Source organism: Ambystoma mexicanum, chromosome 12 (genome assembly GCF_040938575.1).
Source record: "Ambystoma mexicanum isolate Mex_15411 chromosome 12, UKY_AmexF1_1, whole genome shotgun sequence".
Taxonomy (NCBI): domain Eukaryota; kingdom Metazoa; phylum Chordata; class Amphibia; order Caudata; family Ambystomatidae; genus Ambystoma; species Ambystoma mexicanum.
Window position 1 is genome coordinate 1,008,643,655 of NC_090936.1, and position 27,676 is coordinate 1,008,671,330.

Here is a 27,676-nt window from a genome sequence, read left to right on the forward strand (position 1 = left end):
TTTCCCCAGCCATCTACCAGTCTTTGCCCCTATCACCAATACCTTTCCCATGCACGCCTGACAAACAATGGAGTGATAAACCGCATAAATCAACCTAGTTTACCAAAATGGTTTACCAAGCCCTGTTAACTGTTCCCAGTTTTGGGCTGTGTCCCCTTCACAAATGGACCCTCCGGGTGTACCACACCTGACCAATAATATTCCCCAGGAAACTATTCTTTCCTGATAAGCCCCTGCCACCGCTGACTGAACCGAGACCCAATTATAACCCTGTGGGTACTGCAAGCCCCCAAAGTCGTATTTGTTTTCTTAGAGTTTTGGGGGGGGTTACGTAATTATATAGAGCGTCATTCCATTCTGCTCCCCCTTCACAGCATAATGAAACTAATTTAGGAGAAGTAAAATTATTATGTGATTGACTTTCAAAGCCACCACAATTTAAAATGGCTGTAAAGGCTTCATATCGCGGGATTTCATGGCATTCTCTGATTAATCTGCAATGAAATGCAGCCTGGTGTCTCAGCCGGCCGAAGAAGCGTCTGTTTACCTTCCTGCCCAAATCTGCCCAGACAATGGCACCCCTGCCTATCATTTGATCTTTCCTGTACATTCCGGAGGGCTTTACATCACCTGGGCTCCGACTACCTAGTACATGGTTTCAAGGACAAGAGTGCGCTAGGAGACATGAAATCCCAGATCATTGCGGAAACATCAATTTAACCAAAATGACTCTATGAAAATGCCTCCATATGTGCTGATCATTCCCAATAAACATACCATCAGGCATTAGCCCACTGTGAGACCCAAAACAAAGAACCAACGGCAGTCTCCAAGCAAGGTTCTTGCATAAATCGCATGCCTCTGCTTGGCGGCTTCACCCCACCGCCCCCGACAAAAGCCATTCCTGCAGTCCACCGAAAACAACTGCCCCATAACATGATTCCCCAACCATTGAACACTATTAGGCCACCCCTGGAAGCAATGACTGTGGGCTCCTATCTTAGATGACCTTCCAGAGAAAAAGACTGTTTATTGTGGCCGCCTCATAATTTCCCTCGCCATGGAACATGTAGCCCATCGGCTGAATGCGATCACAACATGTCCGTGCTGTTCACAATTAAGGTTCGGATACTAACATTTCGGACAACCACCAAAATCTGATACACAGAGGTCCCCTCCCAGAACCCACTGATACCCCTGTATGCCAAGTTTCGACCCACGACTTCTACCTTTGCCAGAGTTCCTGAACCATTTTATACATCCCCAATATTCTCACACATCAGAACAGTGTCAATTCATCGTGTTTGCCAATGAGTACCACATGCGCCAAACCCTGTATATTTTGATCAAAGGGCCGCGACCGCTGACACACATCCGCTACACCTTTTACCGGCAGGCGCACGCAAACCATTACTAGCCCTATTCTTGCAGGTCATCCTACTTGCACGCCGTGCATTCCTTTAACATGTGAACGCTTGTGTCTAGGCACTTTATAAATACCTCCCCCTCGCATATTCTTAGTTTCCATTCCAACCATGAGAGCTGAATTTCCAACTATGAGAGCTGAATTTCCAACTATGAGAGCTGAATATAGAAGGCATTTTGAAATGCTGCTACCCCTCTCCGTAATTACATAACCGTTATCTTTTGCTGGGCCAATGCCGCGGCACAGGGCCAATTTGATCACTCCATTCTGCATCCCCCGACCCCAAACTGGCATCGTTGAAAACTGCGGGGTGGCACCTGCTTTGTTCCGAACCCCTAATATGACACCTACTGCCCCACTGTGTTATGTAAGGAGAGCCATTTCAGTCATTCGGGGCCTGCTTTGTTCCTCCCGTCTAATTAATTACCAAGGCCGCATTCGTACAACTCTCTCCCAAAACTGGCATTACTGAAGCGGACGGCACCCCCTATGTTCTGACCACGCTAGTGAAACCAGGTGTACTCGAATAACTAGTCACGCTTTATGTTATAAAGATGAACAAAAGGTCCACGTTGCAAAACGTAAAAGCGTTGAATCAATGCTCTCCCCCTTCGCTTACAGACCATCGGTTGCCTCTTGTACAGCTCCCTCGCGTTGCGCGCCAAAATGGGTGCCTACCTGGGTGCTACTGAACCAATGCCAAAATGGACGTCAAAAATGGGTGCTAATGAACCCGCGGTATGGCGCACGCTATTTTTCTTTCCAGAACCTATGCACCTCTGCACAACGTACCATACCATCTTTCCCTTAACCTAGTGCCCTACCTGCCCCCAAACGTGAGCAAAACTTTGGGCAATTTAAGCTGTCCTGTGGGACGGCGTCTGCTTCATCCCCACGCGCCACCGAATAGCACGCATATGGCTGTACCTTCTGCAGCCCCCGCGCCCCCCTAAAATGTATTGCCGCAGCCCCGTTCCATACTCCAAACCCGGAGGGGGCGGGGGTCCCAGACATGCCTCTAGCCGATCCCGTTCTACATTGAGCAGAGAGTTTTTCGTAAGACTCTGCGCCCATTCTCATCTGGGCCTCTGTCATGCTCTTATCTGGGCCTCATCCTGCAGACAACTTCCAAGAAAGAAGACTGCTCGTTGTAGAGCAGGCGTTGATTAACACCTAATCAGAATAAAGGTGCACCCATGGTGCATTGCAGCCATCAGAACACGTAAAGAAATCCGTTCCAGGTGCGAGGCTCAAAAGGAAGGATTCCGGCAAATAAATCGACGCCCCTTCAGTGCTGCGGCTGAAAGGTTGCTTCAGGGTCAGCTGGAACATGATAGCCATGGCCCTAACGCTAGGATGCTAGAGTCAAGGGCACACTGCAGGGAACGTTTGTAGCAGCACACCAACTCCTTCAGTGCCAAACTACTCAGGGCTTAGAGATGTGTGTCTGCATTCACTTATAATGCGCCCAGACAGAGGGTGCATTGTTTTGCTTTTCGGCACAGCTCGAACTTTACAATAGTGCAACCATCACGTTCAAGTCACCTAGCTTAAACAGTAAGGTGAATGAGAAGATTATTTTAGAAATATGTCCAACTGGTTAATGTAATTATTTTCTTGTGTTTCTCATACAAGCCTCCAGCTCCACGTGGTTTCAACAATCTCTTACAGATGTCCTGCACGTTAACATTGGGTTATTTCCATTGAACTCACTCTCAGCCGGGGCGGCACTGGCCATAGGATTATCGTGCGGCATTGTGTCCAGGGCACATCTCAGACCTCAGGCATGTCAGGCACAACCAGCAAACACACCTAAACCTAGGCAGCTCCAAACCAGGACACTGGCCTTCATGCTGGCAATACCAGAACCCGGGCCCAGAATGCACTGGTCACCATTGCTCAGCTCATAGCCTCCCTGAGCTCAACAGAGCCACAGCGGCCAACATGCAGCGCCAGCCTGGCCCACATCTGCACCGCCACCTTGCACCTGCTAGTCACTATGCATCAAAGCCCCTTTCTTCCAGAGCCAGGCTCTGGTCTGTCTGCTATCCGAGCTCCATGGTGCCCGCACTTTCAGGCGAGGATACAGTGCTGCAACGCCATACCGATGCCAGCTGGGCACTTTAGACCATATAAATACTGTGAAGCAAGCCGGGTCCACATTAATCCAGTTTCTCCGGGGTCATTCGATGTGAAATATTCAGAGATTAGGGGGTTCCAGTCACACCCAATTCATATCCGAAGATTCTCCCCGCTTAATCAAAAAGGGGGCTACTCTTCCTCAGTTTAAGGAAAGCAACTCTGGGTTGCCAAGAAACACAGCAAAGGCATTGCTTTCCAAATTGGCCAGCATCTATAGCAAAGGCATTGCTTTCCAAATTGGCCAGCATCTATCTCCAGAGCGTTCTCGCCCGCACCGCTTTCATGAACGTCTGGCCAGAGGACCGTGCTCAAATTGGGCATTTTGGTTTTGATTCTAGACACATTTGTTTAAAAGGGGCATTCCTCGTCCCCTCTTAATTCTGACAGAGAAGCGCGACGGTGGGTCATAGGAGCCCGAATGTTCACCTGTCTTTGATCTCCTGAAAGCGGCGATATAAGCCACATGGAGATGGTCAAGGGAAGAGGGGTCTCGCCTCGTGCTGAATTGGGCAAACCTGAGGCAGAGTTTTAAGAAAACGCTTTTGCAGAATTAAAGGTGGCATCGCGTGATCACTGCATACAAGTGGAGAGAGGAAGAGATAGAGAGAGAGAGAGAGAGGGAGAGGGAGAAGGCGAGAGGAGATGGCGAGAGAAGAGAGAGAGAGGAGAAAGAGAGGGACAGAGCGAAAGAGAGAGAGAAGTAGAGAGGTAGAGAGAGAGAGAATGGGAGACGAGAGAGGGAGAGGGAAAGAGGGGAGAGGGGACAGAGAGAAGGACAGAGAGAGGGGGGGACAGAGCCAAAGAGAAGGAGAGAGGCAGAGAAAGAAAGGAGGGTGAGAGAAGGGGAGAGGAGAGAGAATGAGGGGGGAGCAAGAGAGAGGAGAGAGAGAGAAGGAGGGAGCGGTGAGAGAGAGAAAGAAGGAGAGAGAGAAGGAGAGAGCAAGAGAGAGACAGAGAGAGAGAAGGCGAGAGGAGATGGAAAGAGAAGAAGAGAGAGAGAAGCAGAGAGGGGGGAGAGAGAGGAGAGAGACAATGGATAGGATAGAGTGAGAGAGGAAGAGGGGAAAGAAAGGAGAGAAGAGAGAGAGGGACAGAGAGAAAGAAGGAGAGAGGCAGAGAGAGAGAGAGAGAGAGAGGGTGGGGAGGGAGAGAGAAGAGAAGAGGAGAGAGAGGGGGAGAGGGAAAGCAAGAGAGAGGAGAGAGAAGGAGAGAGAGGAGAGAGCAAGAGAGAAAATGACTAATTATTCCTTAGCCTGTGAGCTACATGTGTGTGAGAGGGGCTGATCTGTGTGCCTGAGACATACCCAGAAATCCGATTACCATATAAATCTACACAAGCACGCGGCCCTAATGTGTCCCTCATTATAGATTGAATCTGCACTGTTAATTGGGCAGGAGAGAGAACTGAATGGAAGTAGAGATAATTTTTGAAGCCAGCAGCCTTTTGTTTCTGCATGAGCCGAGGGCATCCATGAGCATTGGCCAGAGCCAACCGCAGCCATGATACGTAATGACGTGGTGTCCACAGCCATGATGAAGGAGGGGCTGCGGAGAGGAAACCGATTGGTTGGCGAGCATGCGGGAGCCCATAGGCTGTACAAATGTTAAGTCAGTCTTTGTTCAGGGTTCCCACTTCCTTCCTCATTGTCTTCATTGAAGACTGTAAGTTGCCTGAGAACTTGAGCAGGAGTCACGTGGGCGCTGGCTGCCGGATCAGATCTTACTACGTATAACGGAAAGATCCGCTAGAGTCATTGTGTGTATCGCGTGGGTACACCGAGCAGAATTGTGCAGGTCTAGAGTGGTGCTGTAAAGCCATGCCCTCGAAGGTCAGAGGATGTACCATTAGGTTGTTAATTGTTAATGTAACCAACTAAATGTATCCTACTGACTATTCTGTATAAGGCACATTTTGCAAAACCCTATAAAACCCAGGGGTTTCCATACTGAGGGGCACATGGGACAGGGATACTATGCACGTTTCTCTGTCCATTTCTGCATGGCTGTATGGAAAGAAACCTTGTCTGTGCATTTGCGGATGGGTTTACTATTGGATTATTTGTTGATGAGCTCTGTGATTCTACACCATGGCCTAATGCTGATGAGAGGGCACTGGAGACTATGCACTGACGTTCATGGGGCGGGATATGGGATGAGGGGAGTCAAATATGTCCCAAGCAGGAGAGGTGAAAGGATAGAATTCATAAAGGTACATTAAAAACCAACCTTAAATGTCATCATTGTAGCGCAAAAAAACAATCTTTCCCCCTGAAACGCAAACAAACATTGGAAGGCAAATGCACATATTTCTATGGGCCATAGTTTTGAACCTTGTGGTTCCTGGGGGGGGGCGAGGGGAGTTGGCTAGGAGTAGGCACAGACCTTTCTAAGCAAAGCCACTCACCACAAACTTGCTGCTCTTGTTCCCTGGCGCGCTGGCGAAGGTGATCTCAAGGTCCAATGGGAGGATGAGGCTCAGCACTTCCTCGCCACCTTCCTTCTCGATAATGATGGCCTCCTCGCAGTCCACGAACAAGGTCACCTTGTGGGCCTCCAGGTTCAAGGCCACCCGGGCCCACTGGGCCTCAGAAAAGGGGGAGCCCCCAGGGAACAACATTGAGGCTGGCTCCATGCTCGGAGCAGAGCGGTACTCCAGCCGCAGCTCGTTGGCACGGGTACTGGAGAGTAGCTGGAGCAGTGGGCGCCCGTCCCGCTGCAGGGCGGCTGGAGACAGGAAGGAGATGAGTGCTGCCTCGTTGCCCCGTGCCTGACGTGCCACAAAATGGAAGCCAATGGCTCCCTGCATAGCAGACAGGAGGTAGACGGAGTAGTCCCAGGGTAGAGTCAGGTGCGGCACACGTTGGCGGAACTTCCAGGCGGGCACCCCAGGCTCCTGCCCCTCTGCTTTGCTCACACCTTTCACTGAACGAGTCACGTTTAGAGCTTCCAAGAGGTCAATGACTGCAAAGAAAAGAAGGCATCAATCAGTCCAACAGGTATTTACCTAAAGTATGCAGAGTTCATACAACTTAAATCTGCCTTTCCGCATCCATCCAACCACTATCCTACACAGGAAGATTGTCGATTTAATTAAGCGCCCTCTGCTGGTGTCCGAGCAAAATGCAGGCCATGGGTTAGAATATCAGCATGGTTGGCCATACCTTCCTTATCTATTTCAATAAAATGAGTATCTTAAAGTGGAAAAATTAGAAGCTTTTCATACATAATGATGGATATGACACCCGGTACATGTATGTGAAATAATTTAAAAAACAATATTACACAAATGTAGGTGTTTCTCCACGTACTGTTGAATCTCAGACGTTTACTCCCACTGCCCAGGCACCCCAAGTGTAAGCATTACTACATGCTAACAACAAAGCGCAATCAATGGCAGCAAGGTATGTATAATACACCACTCCACTGGCAGCAGGTATGGCTATCCACACCCATCAGTATACTGGAAGGACTACGACAAAATGTGGTCATGCTGTGCACATAAACTCCCCACATACTTACACTACGCCTTAACACTGACAGCAGAATGCAGTGCAGACCTATGATACATTTGGGCACACTGAACACATTGCAAGTCTCTAGCACTGACGCCCCACCCCCCCAACTCCTCTCAGCACCCGTCCACAGGACTGACCCTGTGCGTTGCTTCTCTACGGGAGTGTGGTCAGCCCTGCTAAGACTTTTTCAGCCAAATGCACACACGCATCATAATCGTGCTCCGTGACCTCCGACACTCTGGACTTCGGTCCGCCGAGGGCATTCCCAATAACAGCACATTGAAACTATAATAATGGTAAAATTGGTGCTATACAAATGACAAGTACAATACAATACAAATATTCTTCGACCATCCCCACTGTATAGCAAATTACAATACAAGACATGTGCAGAAAAATACAATCACCATAGGTAGCGGCAGGAAGGAGCAGATTCCTACCAGGAGTGGGGGAGACGAAGACGGCAAATGGCCTGGGTCAGACACCAATGAGCAACAGTATTAAAGCAAGAATTTAAGACTAAAGCTGGACTCCATGTCAAGTTATAAGGAAGCACAGGCTAGACTGGCTGAGCCTGGGAAGCTGCATGTGCCATTACATTATATCTTTCTAATATTCGTTGCCCAATTGTTAAGGTGATTTCTTTAATTTTCCTCCTGGACAGATGTATTCTGGGATGGATGAGTTAGGAATACCAGCCTGTGACCAGCCTGTGACCCTCCATTACCACGGATTTCCCTAGGCAACCCTCAAAGCCATCATTATTTAGCCTGCCATGGCATCAGAGTAGGGGAAACACCAATGCAAATCAGGGTTAGTAGCACCCAAGCTGGATTGGGCAAACAATCCCAGCGATAGATCGCCCATACGAGCACTTATCCAGGCGTGGGGACATTCCATAGATGGAATGGGGGCTCAGAGCCTCAATTTACCCTTAAAGCCTAGGAAAAGAGAAGGTTGTGACATGTCCCATGGAATATCATAGGAAGGGGACCATGCTATGTCCTACGGCATGCCCTTTAGTAGGTCATGTCAGATGGGTCATCTAATGTTGTCCTTATTTTACTAGATCATCGTATGGCTTATATCATGTCCTAAAGTACTTCATAGGGCTTGCATTATGACAAATCATCATCCACGAACTACTGGAGATCGGACTAATTTGGGCTGCCCACCTCAATCCCTCCTCCCCCGCGCCCTTTAAACTAAACCGGAACAGCAAGAAACGTAACCAGCAGAGAGGTCAACCAAAGACTTCAACAACATACAACCCACAATCTTGAACCCAAAGGTTTCTTCTCGCTCAGCAATTTCCCCTGCTCATTCTACCAAACTCACATGTCCATCTCCCTCCACCTTATGCTACTCGCACGCTGAACATTCGCTCACACGCAACAAGCTGCCTACACAACAAACCTCCTCAAATGAGCAACTCAACTGCTTACTTCTATAGTCCTGATCCTCCCTCACACATGCACAAACACACACTAGCGGCTCACTAGTTCCTCATAGCTCTGACTCAAACAGATCAACCTTGGGCTCTCCCTTCTGGATGAAACACAAGCCCAATGTTCTCTCTGCCCTTATCTATTTAGAATCAGACAACCAGGACTCATGTATTCCATCAACACCAGATGATTTCTGCCTTTCTTTGTATCCCGCTAAAGAACTTCGTCCCTGTTTGCTTACAGGTTCGTGGGCAGCAACGCTGAAAAAATGTCAGAAGTGTGCTATACAAGACCACTTTACATAACATATACAACGTCATGCATTATGGCATGTATTTTTCCCTGTCATATCCTGGATCATGTCCTAGTGTGTGTGGGTCATGTCCGAAGTCACAAGTCTTGTTTCATAAAAACAAATTATTCTGTGTCATGTCCTCTGTCACGCCAAGGCTGGACTTGCATCACTTTGGCTGCGAATTCCGAAGAACTTTTAGAGTATCCGCAAGTAAAAACGAAGCCGACCCAATCGGCAAAGCTCTACGTGATCCTCCTCCTACTGCCCCCTCGAGCCCCCCACTGATCCCCACCCACGCCTTCATCAACAACTAAATGTACGCCCACTGTTTAAGAGTTTCTGCCTCACTCCCTCCCCCGAACCATGACAGATTGGAACTGCCATCCTGTTGAGGACCATCCTTGGTAGGCAACCTGCGGCTTCAACAACTCCCATCATGCTCTGCCAGTATAGTGCACAGTGAGGGATCATGGGAATCGTAGGCCAAAACACCTGAAGAGCGGCAGGTTGCTTACCACGTGCAAAGTCCAGGTCCTCACCCAAGGATTCCCGGCCGGCACTTTCTCCTCCCGTCACAGACACCTTCTCTGCCTCGCTCTCGTGTGAGGTGGGGACATGAAGTTCAGTCGAGTTCCGTTTCTGCTCAAATTCATTTGGAATTCTCCAGTTAGCAAGCGTTTCTGACATCTTACTTTAAGGACGTGAAAGTGGTCATGACAAGTGAGCATTTCAACTTGCTCTGATTACTTACCGGTAATCTTCATTACTCCTAGTCCTACTATTCCTCGTCACAGTACTTACTTCATGAGGCCCCTGCCTCCGACACAGGACCTTCTTCTATTTCTTTAAATTCCTATAACTCCTCCCCCACATCCACATCACTCAGTTTCATATTACCAAGCCAGAGCATGGGACCTTCCCCGCAGGGAGGGTGAGGAGGGTCGTCAGTACTGTGACGAGGAAGAGTAGGACTAGGAGTAATGAAGATTACTGGTAAGTAATCAAAGCATTACCTCCACGTCCACTCTTCCTCGTCCCAGTACTTACTTCATGAGGTATACCAAAGCAGCAACGGGGAAAAGGTCCCAATGAGAAACAGAGCTAAAAACAGTGCAGCAAACACACCCACAATAACACTTAATTCACATCCCCACAGATAAAACTCCAACCACGAAGGAACCAACCCCCCGAGTGGGAGAAACTCAACCCATAGCGGTTGATGGAAATCCCTAGATCAGCCAAGGCGGCAGCCATACAAATCTCTTGCAGAGAAAAACCCTCCTTGCATCGGCCCAGGAAGCCGTCAAACCCCTGGCGGACCGCCCCTGATCGTGCGCAGGCACAGGCAGGCCAAAAGCCATATAGGCACTGGGATCACAACCCGGAACCATCGGAAAATGGAAACCACAGATGCGTTTTGCCCAGCCCCAGCCGGACCACAAGCAATCAGAAGACTATCAGATTGGTGGGAAAAAGCAAACCTAGCCAAATACTCCAACACGTCCCGCCGGACATAATGTTAAGCCAAGCCACCTCCTCATGCATTCTCGAATCATGAAAGAAGTCAGGGAGAACCAGATCCTGAGAGGTATGAAAACCGAGATACAACTTAAGGGAGGAACTTCGGACCACACCTCAGCAGCACCGAGTCTGGCAGCACCCTCAGGAAAGGAGGGTGACATAAGAGAGCCCCAATCTCCCCAAGCCTACGGGCAGAAGCAAAGGCAATAAGAAAAGCAGATTTCAGTGTAAGATGTTTGATATCAATCTCGGAAAAGGGCTCAAAAGGAGGCCCTTGAAGGAACCGTAATACAAGAGGGAGATCCCAAGGGGGAAGCCCTTTATCAGCACAAGGACGGGAAGAAGAAAAACCCTGGAGCAACTTCCCCACCAACACCTCCCCATCCAAGTGACCATCAGAGTCCCCCAAAAGCAATTTCATGGAGGCCCACTGAGAGCGAAGCCTGGGAAAAAAAACTTCCAGGCCCCTGTCAAAAGCCCTTCTGGAGGAATCGAAGGATAGCAGAGAGGCCAGAACGCAGGGGAGGGATCCCAGACCACCCATACCAGTCTCGGAAATGGCCCCAATGCCTGCCGAACACCTTCAGAGTGGAGGGTCTAAGAGCATCCATTATGTACTCAACTACAGGATCTGAGAACCCCTGAGATATCAACCTAGACTGAGCAATAGCCACACTGCCCATTGCATCCAGTGGAATTCCAACTGCAGATCCCCTTGAAGGGGACACGGCCACCTCAGAATCAGCCAAGGTTCCTAGGACCGAAGCTCCAACAGAGAGGGGAGCCAACTCCGGCGGGACCAGAACTGAGCTAACAACAAAACAGTCACCCTGGACACTCTGATGCGCCAAACCACCGGGGGCAGAAGGGGAATAGGCGGAAAGGAATAAAGGAAAACCCCAAGGCCACTGTACAGAGAGGGCGTCCATTCCCCAATCCCCCCGGCCTGAAACCGAGAGCAGAAGAGGCGAACTTCTGCTGAGGCCGGGGATGCAAACAGGTCTAGGACCGGGGACCCTAATCTGACACAGGTCACCGCAAAGACCTGGGCCAACAGGACCAGTTCCGCCGAGGAGTGAAAACCGGCATCTGAGAAGATCCGCTTGAACATTGTCCACCCTTCTGATACGTGAGGCCACCAGAGACACCAGATGAGATTTCTCCCAGGTGCCTATCAGCGCTGCCAGAGCATTCAAGGAACGGCCGGAACCCCTTTTGCAGTTGACATATGCCAAGGCCGTCGTATTTTCCGATCGGATCAAAACCGCCGACCGTCCAGCAACTCCTTGTAGTACACCAGAGCTTGGACAATGGCACAATTCTTGCCAATTGGATGATCGCCGGCTCTCCCCAGATCTCACAACCCTTGAGCTGAGAGGACCCCCAATGTAGACCCTTTCTGCTGGCGTCGGTAGCAAGAGAGGCCACAGGAGGATGGACCATGCACACCTCAGCCTGTAGACCTGAAACCCCCTGCCACCACAGCAGGGAGACTCGCAGCGCTGGGGACACCGAAAACACAACTACGAAAGCCGAGACGTCGGAAACCAGTGGGAGAGAGTATAAGACACCAGGGGACATAACCGAAGACGGGCTCAAGGAACCGAAAAAACGCAAGACGCCACGTGCCCCGTAACTTCAGCAACATGCGAGCCGAGACACACTGCCTTCTGAGAACCCAGCCCAGACCAGCCAGCAAGCGCCCCCCCTGCACAACATCCAGAGTACACTCTCCCCAGACGTCCGGACAAGCAGTACAGGGTCTTGAGACCCATAAGCAGTTGACACATCCTAGAAGGCATAGGGACCAGGAACACCCGCAAGTAGAAAACTTGACCCTGAACAGGGAGAGGAACGGGCAAGACGGTAACCCACAACAATCGTTCGGAGAGAACGGATCCCATGGCCAACTACTTGGACCGTGAGCTGGGTACCAAAGTCCTAACCATGCAAACCTGGACAGGAGGAGACAGGAACTGCAACCGATACCCCCCTCCGGAAGGAGCCCATTACCTAGGAAGCCGAACCCTACCGGTCCCATACACCTCAGAGAAGATAGAGACGAGGAGCCAGGGAAAACCGCCAGTCACTGCACTTGCACCAGAGGAAAATCACAGGACGTTGAAGCATGCCTGCGCCACAATATAACAGCATGCTTGTCAGCCCACAAAAAGATCCGACTTATCAAAAGGAAGATACAGGACAGCCCACAAGTCCAGCAGACCAGGGCCCCCCAGCCGACAGAGGAGCCACCAGGCTGGCGTCAAAAGGGCAGAGTACTGTCACAAAGCAGGGCAAAGCAATCCATCCCGGATAGCAGACATCAAAGGCAACCCCCCACCTGGGGTATTCCTACACTGGAAAAACCCACTGAAGTGACATCCCCCTCCACCGGCACCAGGGGCTCTGAGAACCCCTCTAACCACAGACATGTGCCACCATGTGCCATATCACTTCCCACAAGTCTGAGAGGAGGTCGTGAAAGCAACACGTCAGCACCGGAGGACCTAGGCCCTAAAAGAAGAGACACTGGGAACCCTCTGAATGGCCATTACTTCCATGATGCATTTTCTATAATTCCATGCCGGACAAGGGAAAAGAAAATCATCTCCTTTGACCTTCCCTCGTGCAGTTCAGAGGAAGAGGACAGGACAAGGAGTCTGCGTCCATAGCTAACACAGACCCAAACACACCACTAACTCGCCACATTACTGAGAGGTGGCTTGAGCCCTGTATCCAGTAGCTGGTAGCCCCAAGCTCTAAATCGTTCCAATGCGTCGGTCTAGGAAGGATGAAATGTCGAGTCAGCACCGCAGAGACTCGAACCCGAAGTGTAGACTATGCCAGGCCGGTACCCTTCAGGCCGCTTGCAGACGCGTCCAAATCTGCGCCGTTTTCGCAGGCTGCACGCAAAGAATGCAGCCAACATCCGGTGCATCCTGGGCTGCGTGTGTCTGAGGAGCGGGTAGTATGTGACATGCCTGTGACAGAACAGAGCCCCAGCACTTTCAAAGACTCTCTGCCACTGTCACCCCACGACAAGAAGCAGAGAGGCCTCACAACAAAAAGGGAAGGCTAGGCCATACTGCCAAGTGATTGCCATTATTTCCAATAAAGATGTGTATACAGAGCACGAGGAAACGGCATGTTGAAGGAGTCAAGATGGCCATACCAGCAGGAGAGGGGAAAAATATCAAGCACAGTCCTCCCCTCTCCTTACCTTCCCCCAGAGAATGCAGCTAACATCCGGTGCATCCTGTGCTGTGTGTGTCTGAGGAGCGGGTGGTATGTGACATGCCTGCGACAGAACAGAGCCCCGCACTTTCAAAGACTCTCTGCCACTGTCACCCCATGACAAGAAGCAGCGAGGCCACACAACAAAAGGGAAGGTTAGCCCATACTGCCAAGTGCTTGCCATCATTTCCAATAAAGATGTGTACACAAAGCACGAGGAAACGGCATGTTGAAGGAGTCAAGATGGCCATACCAGCAGGAGAGGGGAAAAATATCAAGCACAGTCCTCCCCTTTCCTTACCTTCCCCCAGAGAATGCAGCTAACATCCGGTGCATCCTGTGCTGTGTGTGTCTGAGGAGCAGGTGGTATGTGACATGCCTGCGACAGAACAGAGCCCCCGCACTTTCAAAGACTCTCTGCCACTGTCACCCAACGACAAGAAGCAGAGAGGCCACACAACAAAAGGGAAGGCTAGCCCATACTGCCAAGTGCTTGCCATCATTTCCAATAAAGATGTGTACACAGAGCACGAGGAAAAGGCCTGTCGAATCAAGATGGCCAAAACAGGAGGAGAGGGGAAAAACATCAAGCCCAGTCCTCCCCTCTCCTTACCTTCCCCCGGGCCATGCAGGACCCGGGACACAATGCTCACGCTGCGGTCCGGAGCCCAGCAAAGAACCGAGCGAGGCAATCCCGCTCAACTGTGACCCCAAGCCCCGCAGGTGGACCAGGAGCAGCGCCGCACCTGAGGGAGCCGAGGGCCCCGCCACACAGCACCCCCCCAGGGGGCCAGCAATCGGTGCTCCCCAGTGCCCCGCACCGGGAAGAAAAAGTCCAACCTGCCGGAGGCAGGAAAAATTAAACTGAGTGACGTGGATGTGGGGGAGGAGTTATAGGAATTTAAAGAAATAGAAGAAGGTCCTGTGTCGGAGGCAGGGGCCTCATGAAGTAAGTACTGGGACGAGGAAGAGTGGACGTGGAGGTAATGCAGACGCTCTAATGGCGGAGAAAAGACTGGCAAACAGATGCTGTGTGCTGCAGATGGGGAACATATCCGAGGCCTGACATATGCCAACCAAGGCCTCTCTCCCCGGCTGCCCGTGGAGAATGATTACAGCGCACAAGGAAGCAAAAGGATTGACAGAGACTGTGGGCAGCACTGGCCAATGGGCCGGCTTATGCAGGATCGAGATCCGGCATCAGATCGCTAGCCGGATCTCGGGATCTGGCTTACCTCTGCCTCAGCCCCGGCATATAATGAAAGCACTTGCCACGCTACGGCAGGGAGTGGGTGGGCGGAGCCGCACAGAGCACATTGGTGCCATGACCATGAGGGCTCTTCTGGCTCTGCCCCCTTACCTATGTCACAGCAGGAGCCAAGGCAGACCCTTGCAAAAGAGAGAGAACCTAGAGCCTCGCCTCCATGATCTAATCTGCTCTGTGCGAGCGCACTGTGCACACCTGTGTAAGGAGAGTCCCCAGGCTCGCCAAAGGGTCAAAGACCCTGTGACAGAGCTGAAAGCCCGCAGTGCGCAGAGCAGAATCCATTTGGAAAATGCAATGATCACAGAGCCCCCATTCGCAGGCTCGGGGATCATTGCCTTTTCCAAATGAATTCTGGTATTTGCAGTTTTGGGGTTGCCTAAATACATTTTGACGCGGACGGTACATGCTCTGCTCAGAAAGATGTCTTGAAAAGTACAAAAACCATGCTAAGGTAGACACTCAAATGGTTTGTGTACTTTTCAAGCCATGAAAGAAATTGCACCATTTAAAAACTATTATTTCGAATATTTCCTTTCATCAGAGTTCAACTGCCAGCTCTGCACCCTCTGAACTCTGCCTCCTCAGGACTCTGCCCCTTCCTCCAAACTCCGCCCCACCCCTTGTGGGACCCCCTTCAATTTTTTCCATTTCCTCCGCTGGCTGTGGGGGAATTGGTGACGGGGGAGCCGGGGAAGAAGAATGGGGGCAGGATAAGGCCTGGCACAGTGGCAGTTATGGGCAGTGAGGCGGGAAGGGTGTGAGGGGTCTCGGAGGACCAAGCCGCATTAATAAGCCTTACAGACGGATGAGAAGTAAAGCCATCTTCATTCTGAAATGGGCTGCAAAAGCACGCATAGAAGGAATGCAGATTTTTCAAATATTCCGACAAAAACGAACTTATTATTTTGATACTTGTATTATTTTTCAGCAAATCTCACTTAGTGCTAAAATAAATATTTTCCGGTAAACCCAGTGCTGGAAATGGCAATGATTAACTGGGGGTTCCCAACAGCCACCGGGCGGCGGGCAGTGCGCTTTGGGGTGGGGGCCGGGGGGCATCGAATAGTTGGCCAACGCAGGAGAATTTTCTAAGTCACCTCCCCTCCATAAATAAACATTTCCATTTAAGGAGATTAATTCATTATTAACACCTGGCAAATAACAGAAGAGTGGAGCGTTCCTATTATGCTGCAAGTAAACTATAAAAGGCGCACTCCTTTTAAACCTACAGACTGCTTACATATTTTCTGCAGTGTGCACTCCTAACAGAGTCATGCATCCTGCCAAGATGTTCAAGTGGTCTAGTGGGTTAGTCTCTGCACTTTCACCTAGAGGACCTGTGTTTGAATCCTGGCTAGGGCAACAACAACAGAGTATGGGCCTGCGCCAGATCTTCTATGCACCGCAAGGATCGTTGAAGACATGGTACATATTAACTCTCTTCACTTGTGTAGGTAAATGATTTCCTGAGTAACTTCCTCCCCCAGGAACAGAGACATGGCACTGAATAACTCAAGCAGAACCGGGTCAATGCTACATGACGGGTCGACTGAGCCCTTCCCCCTCCTGAAAAACCGAGTACTATAAGTGGGTGACAATACTACTACGGTGTTTAGAAACTGGGCCAATCTGTTATGAAGCACTATATCAAAGAACCGAGGAAGCCCACATGCGAAATGTGATTAGCCAGCCATCAGCTTCATGGAAGGCCAAGTCGTCCTGCTGGCTGAACGCTGAAAGGCGGCCTGGGCCTGAAAACAGAGCTCAACACCGGTTGGGGAAATGACGGATAAAACGCAGATGATCTCTGGAAAAATTATGGAGAGGACTGGCGAATAGTGGGCCTGCTAGACCTGACCACGCAGTGCCCAAAAGCACAGTCTGAGAGCTGAGGGTGTTTTCATAATATTATGTTGCAATTAATAAAGCCTGTGGCCTTATATTTTATCCACCAACATGTCAGTGTTACGTTGCCTTATTTTTCCGCTTTATTTCACTACTCTGCTCATAAGTACCAGTGTCAATGGGAGATCCATTGAGAATGACCAACAGAGGCTAAGGAGTCAGGGATTGGTTAAGACCTCCGTCTTCTGTGTGAAGAGGCATAGCAGCGCCAAGAGGCTGCCAAAATTACAGGTGCTGCGCTATACAAGACCACTTTATGTAACATAACCGTAAAGTGGTCTTGTATAGCCTCTTGGCGCTGCTATGCCTCACTCTTAACGCCTTGGCCCTTCAGCTCCATGGCCATTGGCCATTCTGTGTGCAAGGACAACGTTTGAACCCTGGTGGTTCTCTTTGGCCGGCCTCTCTCATTCACTCCCCCAAGTGATGACATTCCCCAAGAGCAGAGCAAACTCCAGCACTTATACCTACTCAAAAACGAGGCTCCCTCTCATGCAACCCCCAAAGAGTTGCACTGGTTTTCGCAGTTGTGACAGCACTGCTAAATTAGCCAATAGGAGGTTCATTCTGGCCATGTGATAACCAAGTGCTCTGAACCCTTCACACTGTACTGCTCAGCATCTTTTCTCATGATGGGATACTTTTTCATAATGCATCTTATATCATTTCCAGCCTTGTATCTAATGAAGTTAGGTAAAAAAAAATGGTGAAGTATTTTTCACAAGGGTGCTTTCTCAAGGCCATTTGTGTAATATTGGATTCAAGGAAGCTGTGGACCATAAGATTTTAGATTTTAAATGTGCTCCTTTTTAGTGTATGGTATGATATGGTATGGCATATATAACGTGCCTATACACAAGTGTTTCAAGGCACGACGAGGCAAGGGGGGGGGGGGCAAAGGGAGGACAGACAACGATCTTACTAGGCCAGGTGTCCTTCAGATCGCGTAAGTGCATGGGAAGGGGGGAAAAAAGGAAGAGTGCAAGGGGGGGAAAGGGAAAGGGGAAAGTGCAGTACATGGGAAGTGGAATAAATAAGATAAATAAATAAGAACACATGAAAAAACAACAGGCAAGTGTACTACTAGGTCTATGTACATCTTTGCCTTTTAATAATTTGACCTCTGTTGGCATTCTTACAATGTTACACGCAAGTCTCTGGTGATCCTCTTCTGGACTTCTCCCCTCTTGTCAAGAGAGATTTGGTTTGCACATCTGCATGCACCAGGATTCTCGCACTGACTACTTTTTCCCTAGCCCATTTATTCACCCGAGTTTGGGGAGTGGGTCCTCAGACTTCCCCCAATTGGTTACTCCACCCACTTGTTTTAAATCTCCTGTCAAGAATGGTTAAGAGCTTGTGGAGGATTAATTACACTTGCTAAGTTATGGGTCATGCGAGTCCCAAATTGGTAAATTACCTGTGGAGGACAGAATGGTGCTTGGTGCATACAGCGCCGTCTTGAATTGAGTGCTCTCTCTGTAAACAGGTTTGTGGCTTCTCATGAGTTCATCTGTCCTCAGCTTGGAAGCACTCAGACCACTCAGATCTCCAGCTTTGGTCAGGTAAGCGGTGGCTGTTTCCACCGTCCTTGTGCCAGATTCCGATGGGCTGGTCTCAAAGTCCCTGGCGTTCCCCTAATGTAGCGGTTCTATTGCTGGAATTACTCTTAAGCTACTCGGGGCATTCTGGAACCTTGAGTCCAAGTTCTGGGGTGCAGATTTATGTCATTTCGCCAAATCACGTTCAACTTTCAATCCTCACTCATAACTCAGCCAATCTAGTCCTGGGGTCTTTTCTATTTCTCACCCAGTGTTCTGACTTCTTGACATTGTGTACTCTGCAGCTGGAGGGGGCTGCTCGAGAAAGGGTATATGGTGTCTCGTAGGGGATGGTGACCCAGCCGGATCCTCCCTCATCCACCCTCTGGGAGGCACATCGGGTAGCAGCCGGACCAGTCCAGTCCTGGGTGGATCGCTCCCCCAGCCAGAAGGATGGGGAGGTTCAGACATCTCACCACAGCTCATATGCCAGGTCGCAGTCCCACATTCCCCCAAGTCTTGACTCGGCATTTCCATTGTCTGAGCTTGATATACTTGAGTGCATGGACTTTGGTGATAATAATACCTACTGTGCTACAAAACAACGCAGCTGCCCCCAGATAGTGGTCGTTATAAAAACTAACATAACAGCAGCATGATACATGTCTAGGGCTCCGTTTGGCCAAAAAACGGCCGTAAAAACTGCACAGCCGTCTCCCAATTAAGAGCATAGTGGTAATTGGGAGCAGTGATTAGATAGTTACATTCGAGACCGCGGAACCAGTGTTGAGGCTCAAATCCCAGTTTGCCAATGGGTAGTATTGTGATACTGGCCAAATCACCTTATCTCACTTTATAACACTATGCAATGCAACTAAATAAATAAATAAATACTGCGCTGTGTTCTGGGCATCATTGTTTCGCCCATGGATGGCTTTTCTTTTCATTTAGGCCGTTTGAGTGGAAGATGTCCAGATGCAAGCCCACCAAATGTCACAGGCCTCTGGTGAGCTTATTCTCAGGCCTGCTTATCTGACACAAAAACAGTTCAATATTTTTCACAATATCAAATGTTCTTCTGCACATCTTATCAGGAAGGACCCAAGTGTGTGCTGAGTGTCTTTAAAGCTTTAAAATGCAGCAGTGAAACCCAGATGTGTTTGTGTAGGCTGACATCAATTAGTATTCTGGCACTGTACATTTCCTTTGAGAATATGAAGCTAGACTGTTTCTCCTTTTGCAGAACATTTTTATATTAAGTTATCATTTTAAATATCACGTTGGTTTATTGTTTGATTAATGTAGTTTCCAATGCGGCGCTACATAAAGTGCATACTGTTGTTATTAATGAAAGTCAAACATTCCCAAATAATTCCACTTTGCTGTATAAGGAACGGGAAACAATGCGTTCAAGTTCACAGGTTGCAAACTGGTCTCCATCCCAGCTTCACCTCCTAACCACCTGTGTGCTCCTCTGCAACTCATTTAATCTCATAGGCCCTCATTACGACCCTGGCGGAGGACCATGGTGCAATTTGCACCATGCTCCATGGCGCTAAGCTGCCAACTCCGCCATGGGGGTTGGCGGACTTACCGCCCCATTCCGACCTTGGCGGGGCGGTAAGTCCCCAATCCCCATTTACCCTTCCCCATTCCCATTTTTGCCCCATAGGGTATAATGGGAGTGGGGAAGGCGTTAATTACGCCACCGTAAATTACGGTGGCGTAATTAACAATAAGTCCCGTAGCGCCATGGATTTTTCCGCCTGCAAAAAGCAGGCGTAAAAATCACCATGGCGCTACGGGAACTCGTAGTCGGGCGGAAAGGTACGCCATAGTTTACGCCGGCGTAAACCCCTTTCCGCCAGGGTCCTAATGAGAGCCATAGTGTCCAACCTGTCAAAATTGCCAATCAGGGACGTCATTTAGGGGTCACCAGAGGTCGCAACTGTGACCTCTGAGGTCTCCCTTGCGACCTCTAAAATAAAAAACCCCAAAAAAATGTTTTTGTTTTTTTTATTGCAAGCTCCTGCACTGTAGCCAGCACCATGTGGTTTTTGGTTCTGGAGTGTCTGACTTTCTTGTTCAGGCCCCTTAAAAAAGAAAGAATAGGAATACCAAATAATGTTTCTTTCTGGAATTCTATACAATAATTGCTAGACTCATTAAAGGTTTATTTCAGGCACACTTCAGGGGGTGAGTCACTGATTTAGTCTGTTCTTAAACGTCTCAACTCAGCCTTTCATCCTTCTGAGGTTGATAAATGAGTACCAACACAGGTAGGGTGATATTGGGTGTATATTTTTTCTATATAAAGCGCTTAATCGCAAGTGCTATATAATAACACATCATTATCATTTGGTCATGGACGTCTCCTTGAATTCACAGTAATTTGGTAATATGGGCCTATACACACTGATCTTAACGATACATATGGCCGGGATCCATTCTTGTATGAAACGTACATCACATTATAGTGATATCGTAAACATATTTTTCGTAGTTTACAATGCTATGTGATGCCACTTCCTGTTTTGTCAATGGTTGAAAGGTTGTGTTCCATCGCTTCCCGCGATAGCCCTTTGGGGTGGGGTCAAATGACATCACTTCCTGTGATGTCATCAGGGGGTCACAGGTCATGTGATATCACTTCCGCTACCCCAGGCATTTTGGTGAAATGACGTCCCTGTTGCCAATTCCTAAATATGTCCAAATGGTCAGTCCCCAAGAGTGACTTAGCTCTCGCTGTGCACTCCACAAAAAAACCTCGCTCGTGATTTAACTGGCTGTAGTGTCCCTTTATATATAGACTAATGCTGACCAATGAAACATCACCCAGCACAAAGTACATTGTTTCTTTGCTCACCAATGTTCACACCACTTGACTATGTTGTGTATCCTCTATCTATGCTATGGTATGTGTACTTTTTCTTTGCATCCAACATGTCTCCTGTCTCCCTGCTTCGGCACTTTCACATTCTGCGTGTTCTTCATTACAGATAAGGCTGACTCAGTCGTCCATCTTCTCCTCACAGGCCTTATGGAATGAAGCTACTGTTGCTCTGCCCAACGCCTGTTGGAATTGTACGCTCTGTCTCTGACGCTCATGCCAGAAGTCCCCCCACACTACCATCGCATTTTTTTACCCATGGTGCGTGTCTGCAACAGCGGACCTTGGCCACGTGCCAGCTGCACATCTGTAACAGATGTCAAAGCCGGGGAAACGGTGGGGGGGTGGGGCTGCTAACCCAAGCACAGCCACTCTCGAGCAGGATATGTCAGAGCAAGACGGAGCCCCGGGCAAGAACAGAGTTTTCCGAGGACAACAAACGAGGCCGCAGAATCCCAAAGCACAAAATAAAAGGGGCTTCGAATTCCGCGAGGACTTGACGTCACCAGCCAGGTGCTGCTGCGGCAGAGACCTGGAGCCACGAGCTAAGCCAAGGATTCTTGGAAGAGCCGGGAGGATGAACTTCCGGGTTATTGGCCGCAGGACTGACAGACGCTTAGAGTTGTCAGACACACTCGTGTGGTGGGGCCATGCTGCGCCCAGCTGCGAGAGTGATGGAACCCTGGGGTGGCCGGACATGGCTGGGTCATCCCAACGCACCATTCTTGTCACAAACTATACAGCAACCTTAAAAAAGGCCCAAAGGGCAGTAGTGAGGTCGGCCCGTATGATGATTAACAGTGCTGGAAATTGTTTTTGTTCACTGGGGGATACCAACAAGCATGGGGGCGGGGGATGGTAAAGGCAGAGGAGGCTATTTTATTCATCACCCATAAACATTTGCCTCTCAGCCCCTCAGCAGATTAATCACGAATTCCTGGAAAATCGCCCAGTTTATTCAATGTTGTCAGCAAAGTGTAACATGTGGACACAATTGAAATATAAAACGGTGTACTTCAATAAATTATATATATATATATTAGCAAGAGGTTTCACAGGGCTCCTGCTCAGACCCTCAAGCTGTCTTGTGGGGAAGTCTCTTGCCACTCATAGCGACCGGGCCCTGCTGATGTAGTGTGCAAGTGGACTTGCCCAGATTGGGGAGCCGGGATTGTTGCTGGATCCTGGATCCGACAAGATTCTGCCCAATGCCAGCACTGAAGATCAATGAGATTAAACATATCACAGCCAACTCCTTTTGGGGTTTGTCAGGTGCACCACTCGGGTGGTGCAGGGCGCAGTATACATGGTTGCCAACATGACTTAACAGTGCTGGAAATGGAAATGATTTACTGTGGGAACCCACCAGCATAGACGGGGAGGTGGAGGAGATTGTTCTCATGCACACCCCCATAAACATTTGCCTGCAGATTAATCATGAACACCTATGATGTTGTTTACAAAGTATAAGAGGCTGCATTTAACTATTTCCTGCAGAGCACAATCCTAAGCAGTGATTTCACTGGCATCCTGATCAGAATTCCAAGTGGTCTTGTGGGTAAGTGTCTCACCCTGGTTCTAATGAGGGTTTGAATCCCTGCACAGTTTAAAGCAATTCGAACACCTAAGGTCCTGATTCACAGAAGCGTTTTATAATGGCACAATCCCATAGCAAAATGATTTGTGAATCAGGGCCTAAACCAATTGGGGGGGGAGGGTGCAAATAGATTTTTATGTTTTTTGCAAAATCGGGGGAAAATTCATCAGGTGAAAAGAGAATTGAGATTTACACTGAAATCCACCTGCACACCCCTTCCTGCATCTAATCTGGGGTCGAGGAGATCAGCATAGCTCATCCTGCAGGCAGATGTCAAACTGGGCGGGAACTAAAGAGTAGAACATTCCTCTACTTTTTGGAAAAATCAGTCATTGGTCCCTTTCTTTTTTCACCTGGATGGTGGGCAAAAGGCACCTTTGTTTCTGCGGGCCCCCTAAGGGAACTCTGTAAAGTCACATCTTGATGGGCAATCTTGCAATCGTATGTTTATTGCAATGACTTTTGCCCTAAAGCCCATTCCCATGCTTGCACACAGCACGGCACCCGGTATGATCAGAGTTTGTCACCTGCATTGGAGTATGATTAGCGTTAAATCGCTGAAGCCACAGCTGTGTCTGTAATGAAGGTGGAACGGGGAGTCTATAGTATATATACATGTCTCTTCAGTGGTGCGAATGTCAGGTGATTAGAAAGGGGAGGGGTATAGCCAGTCCTGGAAATTGACATTAACAACTGTGGCATCCTACCAGGGAATTGTTGTTGGTTGTGAGTTTGTGAATACAGGAGATTTTTCTAAGCCCCCTCACCCCGATAAATGGACATTTCCATTTCAGGAAATTAATTATTAACACAGGGAAAATAACCCAAGAGAGGAGGAGTGTTTACTATGATGTTGCAACCAAAGTAGAAAAGGCAGACTCTACAAAGCTTGCTGAAACCTTAGTCAGCAGAGTGATGCATATGCTCATGTATCCTGACCAGACGTTCAAGAGGTCTAGAAGAGAAGTCTCTCGACTTTCACTCTGAGTACCTGTGTTCGGTTCCCGGCTTCGGCAACAAAAGCAAATTAATGGTTTTCCCGGATCCCAGGAGACATATTTTGCTGGATCGGGGGAAATCCAGCTGAATGACCAGCGCTGCGTATAGCTGTACGCTGTTCGGGACAATGACTGAAAGATGGTCGTTGAAGATGCATTTTCTTTCTCACTTTGGTCTCCAATCTTCATAGTAGAGTTGTAGAATGCAGTGTTGGGTAGAGGAGGGTAGGAGAGGCAGGACCCAGGGAAGGGGTTTTATTGGGAGAGAGAGGGTAGGGCGGAGAGTATGTGAATTATGGAGGTTCTGTGAGGGGGCGGAGCAGAGGCGATCATCATTCCACTACTTTTCAGAACATTTTGGCCACCGCCTATATGTGAGCATCCTGGAGTGAGGGAGTTAATCCAAATAAGGGAACGCCTATGTCCAGTCTGGAGCATAGATCAGAACACATCCAGAAGGGGGCACGAACACCCATTCCGATGTAGGAATTGTCAGCGATCACCCAAGAAAGGGATCCTTTAGTCCCAGTCTGGGGTCAGAAAGGCGGGGCCACATTCAATTGCAGAACACCACCTGCCTCCAGTATGGAGTGAGTGAATTATGCAATAGCGGTGGTCCATACCGGGTGGTAATGGCCACCGACTGCATGAGGGCTTTTATCAAGGTCAACACCACTTTACCATCCAGAAACGGCCTGCCACAGTAGACATTTTCTGGCATTAGCACCCCAGGCAGAAAACTTGTTAATGGCAATTTTTCTTAAGAATCATGAGTACCATTTCTATTATCATGGCTGCTGATGTGGGGCTGCAGAGCTGCAGAACTGGATCAGGAATGAGTAAGAGGAAAGTGATTTGGGAATGGGGGATATTGGCCAGCCTGATGCTGTACGGTTGCCAGTTAAGGAGCCAGGAATATAGGCTTTACCCGGGATTGGCTTCCCTACCGTAGCAGTGTGCTCCTTACGAATCGATATGCAGCACGTGAGAGTGAAGCTAAGGGGAATGGGAATTTTTGATGCACTACATTTTGTCGAAGGAGAATTTGTCACGTTTTTTGCACCTGATATTGCCAGAGTGGTGGGTGGGTTTAGGGAGATCATTTATGTACGGGGTTTAAGGGGAAGGGTGCTTCGGGGGTCTCCCCCACATACATATGTGGCAAAATCAACATGCAAAAAAAAATCAAAATCAAAAAATCAAATCGATGAATTCTCCCTCAATTCTCCTTCGATGAAATGTATTCAGGCAAATCACCCTAAACCACAGTAAAATGGTTTTGCACCCCCATAAGGGAAAAACCATATGTAAGTCAGGCTTGGTCCCATCTGAGTTGGACAGTCCAAGTTTCAGTTTGCTGTCCCCTTATAGAAGAAAGACCATATGCAAATCAGGTTTGGCCCCCTCTCCAAAATGGGCAGTCCAGGCCACACAGCTGGGCCACATCCCATATGCAGGAGACCGCAAACAACCCTGGAGACGTTTCAGCTTTATTGAGCGTTATCAGTGAGGGGGAGCTGGGGGCCCTGGGCACAGCACAGAAGAGCAAGGAAATCAATCAGGAGTCGCCCAGTGGTAGTTGGTGTATGACTGGCACACGTCTTCCCCAAACTTGATGGCGGGGGCAAGCCAAACAAGTGAGTCTAACTGTTCAAAAAAGGATTGGCTGTCCTTCATAGGAAAACACTGCAAATGATTTGTTGAAATGATATATTTTACAGCACACTTTTCCAAACCAACTGGTTAATAATCTGTAGAATTGCCTGCAAATACTAATGAAGATGTGAGATATTGCAATACTGCAGGGGCCAGGTCTACCATAGTACACAGGTGCATTTCTCTGGAGCAGTAAGTCGGGTATGGGACTATGGGCCGCCAGAAGAAATTGTGCGCCCAAAAGAAATACTTGATGCACCGTGGACACATATTTGATCTCCATCGATGGAACAAAGCAAATTAGAATATCCTAATATTGGTCTGAAAAGAATGCCATGATATATCAGCTGTCCCTCCTTTCGGCACTTTGTGCTATAGAATACAGTTGAGTCCCACGATAAATTCCGTCCAATTGTTCACATAGCTCCTCCAACAACTTTTGCTTCCCATGCCTTCCTGAGCATCTTATCTATCCCTCGCCCTCATCCCAACTATCTACCTGACTTGTCTCCTCCCTACACCTACTAACATAAAAAACTTTGCTGCAAAAAGAAAAATGCACTCAACACCTCGCCTAATGTGCTAAGTAGGTGGAGTACTCAACATTAACTGGGGTTTACTTGTACCCAATCTAACCCCTCGTTGGGACCATATTCATGCATGGTTCATATGTAAAATAACCACATCTACCACAACAATTTCAGTGTGTGAATTATAACATTTTTATATATATATTCCTTTTTAGTGCTCTGAATAATAAAACAACAAACAACAAAAAAGACAGTATAATAAGTATTGGATTGTAACTCAAAAAATCGATTACATCATGAACATATATGGAGTAAGATCCAATTTTTTTTATTTCTTTCATCATTTTTCAATCACATATTTTCACATAAATAGTGTGAAAAGGACAGAAGAAAACAAGAGAAATGTAAAAGGTGGAAACGTGGGAAACCACAACCCAGTGCTTAAAAGGGGGGAAGAGCAGTAGAGGATAACCTCTAATAGGAAGAGAAAAAATAGAAATAAAATATAACCATAATATGGTCACAGTTCCATATATTCAAATTATGTAGAAAATAAGCAGTCCTAGAATGTTCTAGTTGTTTCAAACATGTTTTTCCTGCAGGACATTTTTATGGGAAACCCCCTACACCTAGTCAATGTTCTATTATAAACCTCCTTTGCTTCTCTGACAAGCAGAAAGCACTTCAATGCCATAATCTATAGCAGGAGGTGCTATACAAATGCAAAATAACATGACATATGTAACACCCACCATTTACTCTGTGCTAGTTAATTGAATACAATTAAAATAATATGTAAATGCAATACAATCACAATCAATTTGTATGCCAAGACGCTGCCATCATATGCCAGGTTACTGACAAAACATGGAGTATAGCTCAACTAATCCAGAGTGTGCTTCACAATTATATGGTGGAGCTCAAGCATTCCATGCACTGCCATGCTTGGACATGTTTCCGTAACAATGTTCCCTGCTTGGAGCTCTGGTTGGCAGTATGATCAGCCTCCGGCCCGGCGACCACCCATCCACATGGCAATCAGACCATGGCCCAGTAGGAGGTACACAGGCAACATCTGGGGACCACAACTGGAGTTCTCTCTGCATAGCGGGGGAGTGTTACATCACCCCCTGAATCCCTTCTTTTCAGTCGACCTCCCACCCTGAGGGAGGAGAGCTCAGGGGCAACGTGCTCACCATGGATGCAGGACGATGCAGAGCACCACAGGTTCGATCCCCAGGTGTGTGCTTATAATCCTCTGGGTATAAGTATTAAGTGTGGGTATTAAGTGCGTTATAAACAACCAATTAAAATACAAAGTAAATAAATAAATAAAATAAGCAGTCCAAGCGATAGGAATCCTAGACCACTGAAGGGCAAAGACATCTTTTTCCTTTCTCAAATCCCCACTAATGAAAGGGAAGCCAAGGCCCAACGTATCCCCTTTAAACAACACAAGTGATCTTCAGACTGCACAATGCATTCATTCTGCATTGAATACCATTGCCAGTTCAGAAAAGGCTATGAGCAAAACACACAGGCAGCTGCAGGCACAACGACTGCCCTGCTTCCCTCTGGGCATCTTAATGCAGGAGAGCACCACAAGGGTAAGCAGCAACATTGTCTCGGGAGGATGGCTCAGGGGCAACGTGTTCGTCTTGGAAGCAAGACGACATGAAGCAACACACCAGGGACGTCATTTCACCAAAAT

At 48.4% G+C, this 27,676-nt stretch overlaps 1 protein-coding gene across 1 annotated transcript in view; it reads right to left on the reverse strand.

Moving 5' to 3' along the window:
• The window catches only part of KCP (kielin cysteine rich BMP regulator), an 823,409-nt gene that overhangs the window by 708,572 nt on the left and 87,161 nt on the right, over positions 1-27,676 (reverse strand). Inside the window, exon 2 of the mRNA XM_069629543.1 lies at positions 5,973-6,529. Coding sequence (XP_069485644.1) covers positions 5,973-6,529 — 557 coding nt within the window. The remainder of the gene's footprint in view (positions 1-5,972; positions 6,530-27,676) is intronic.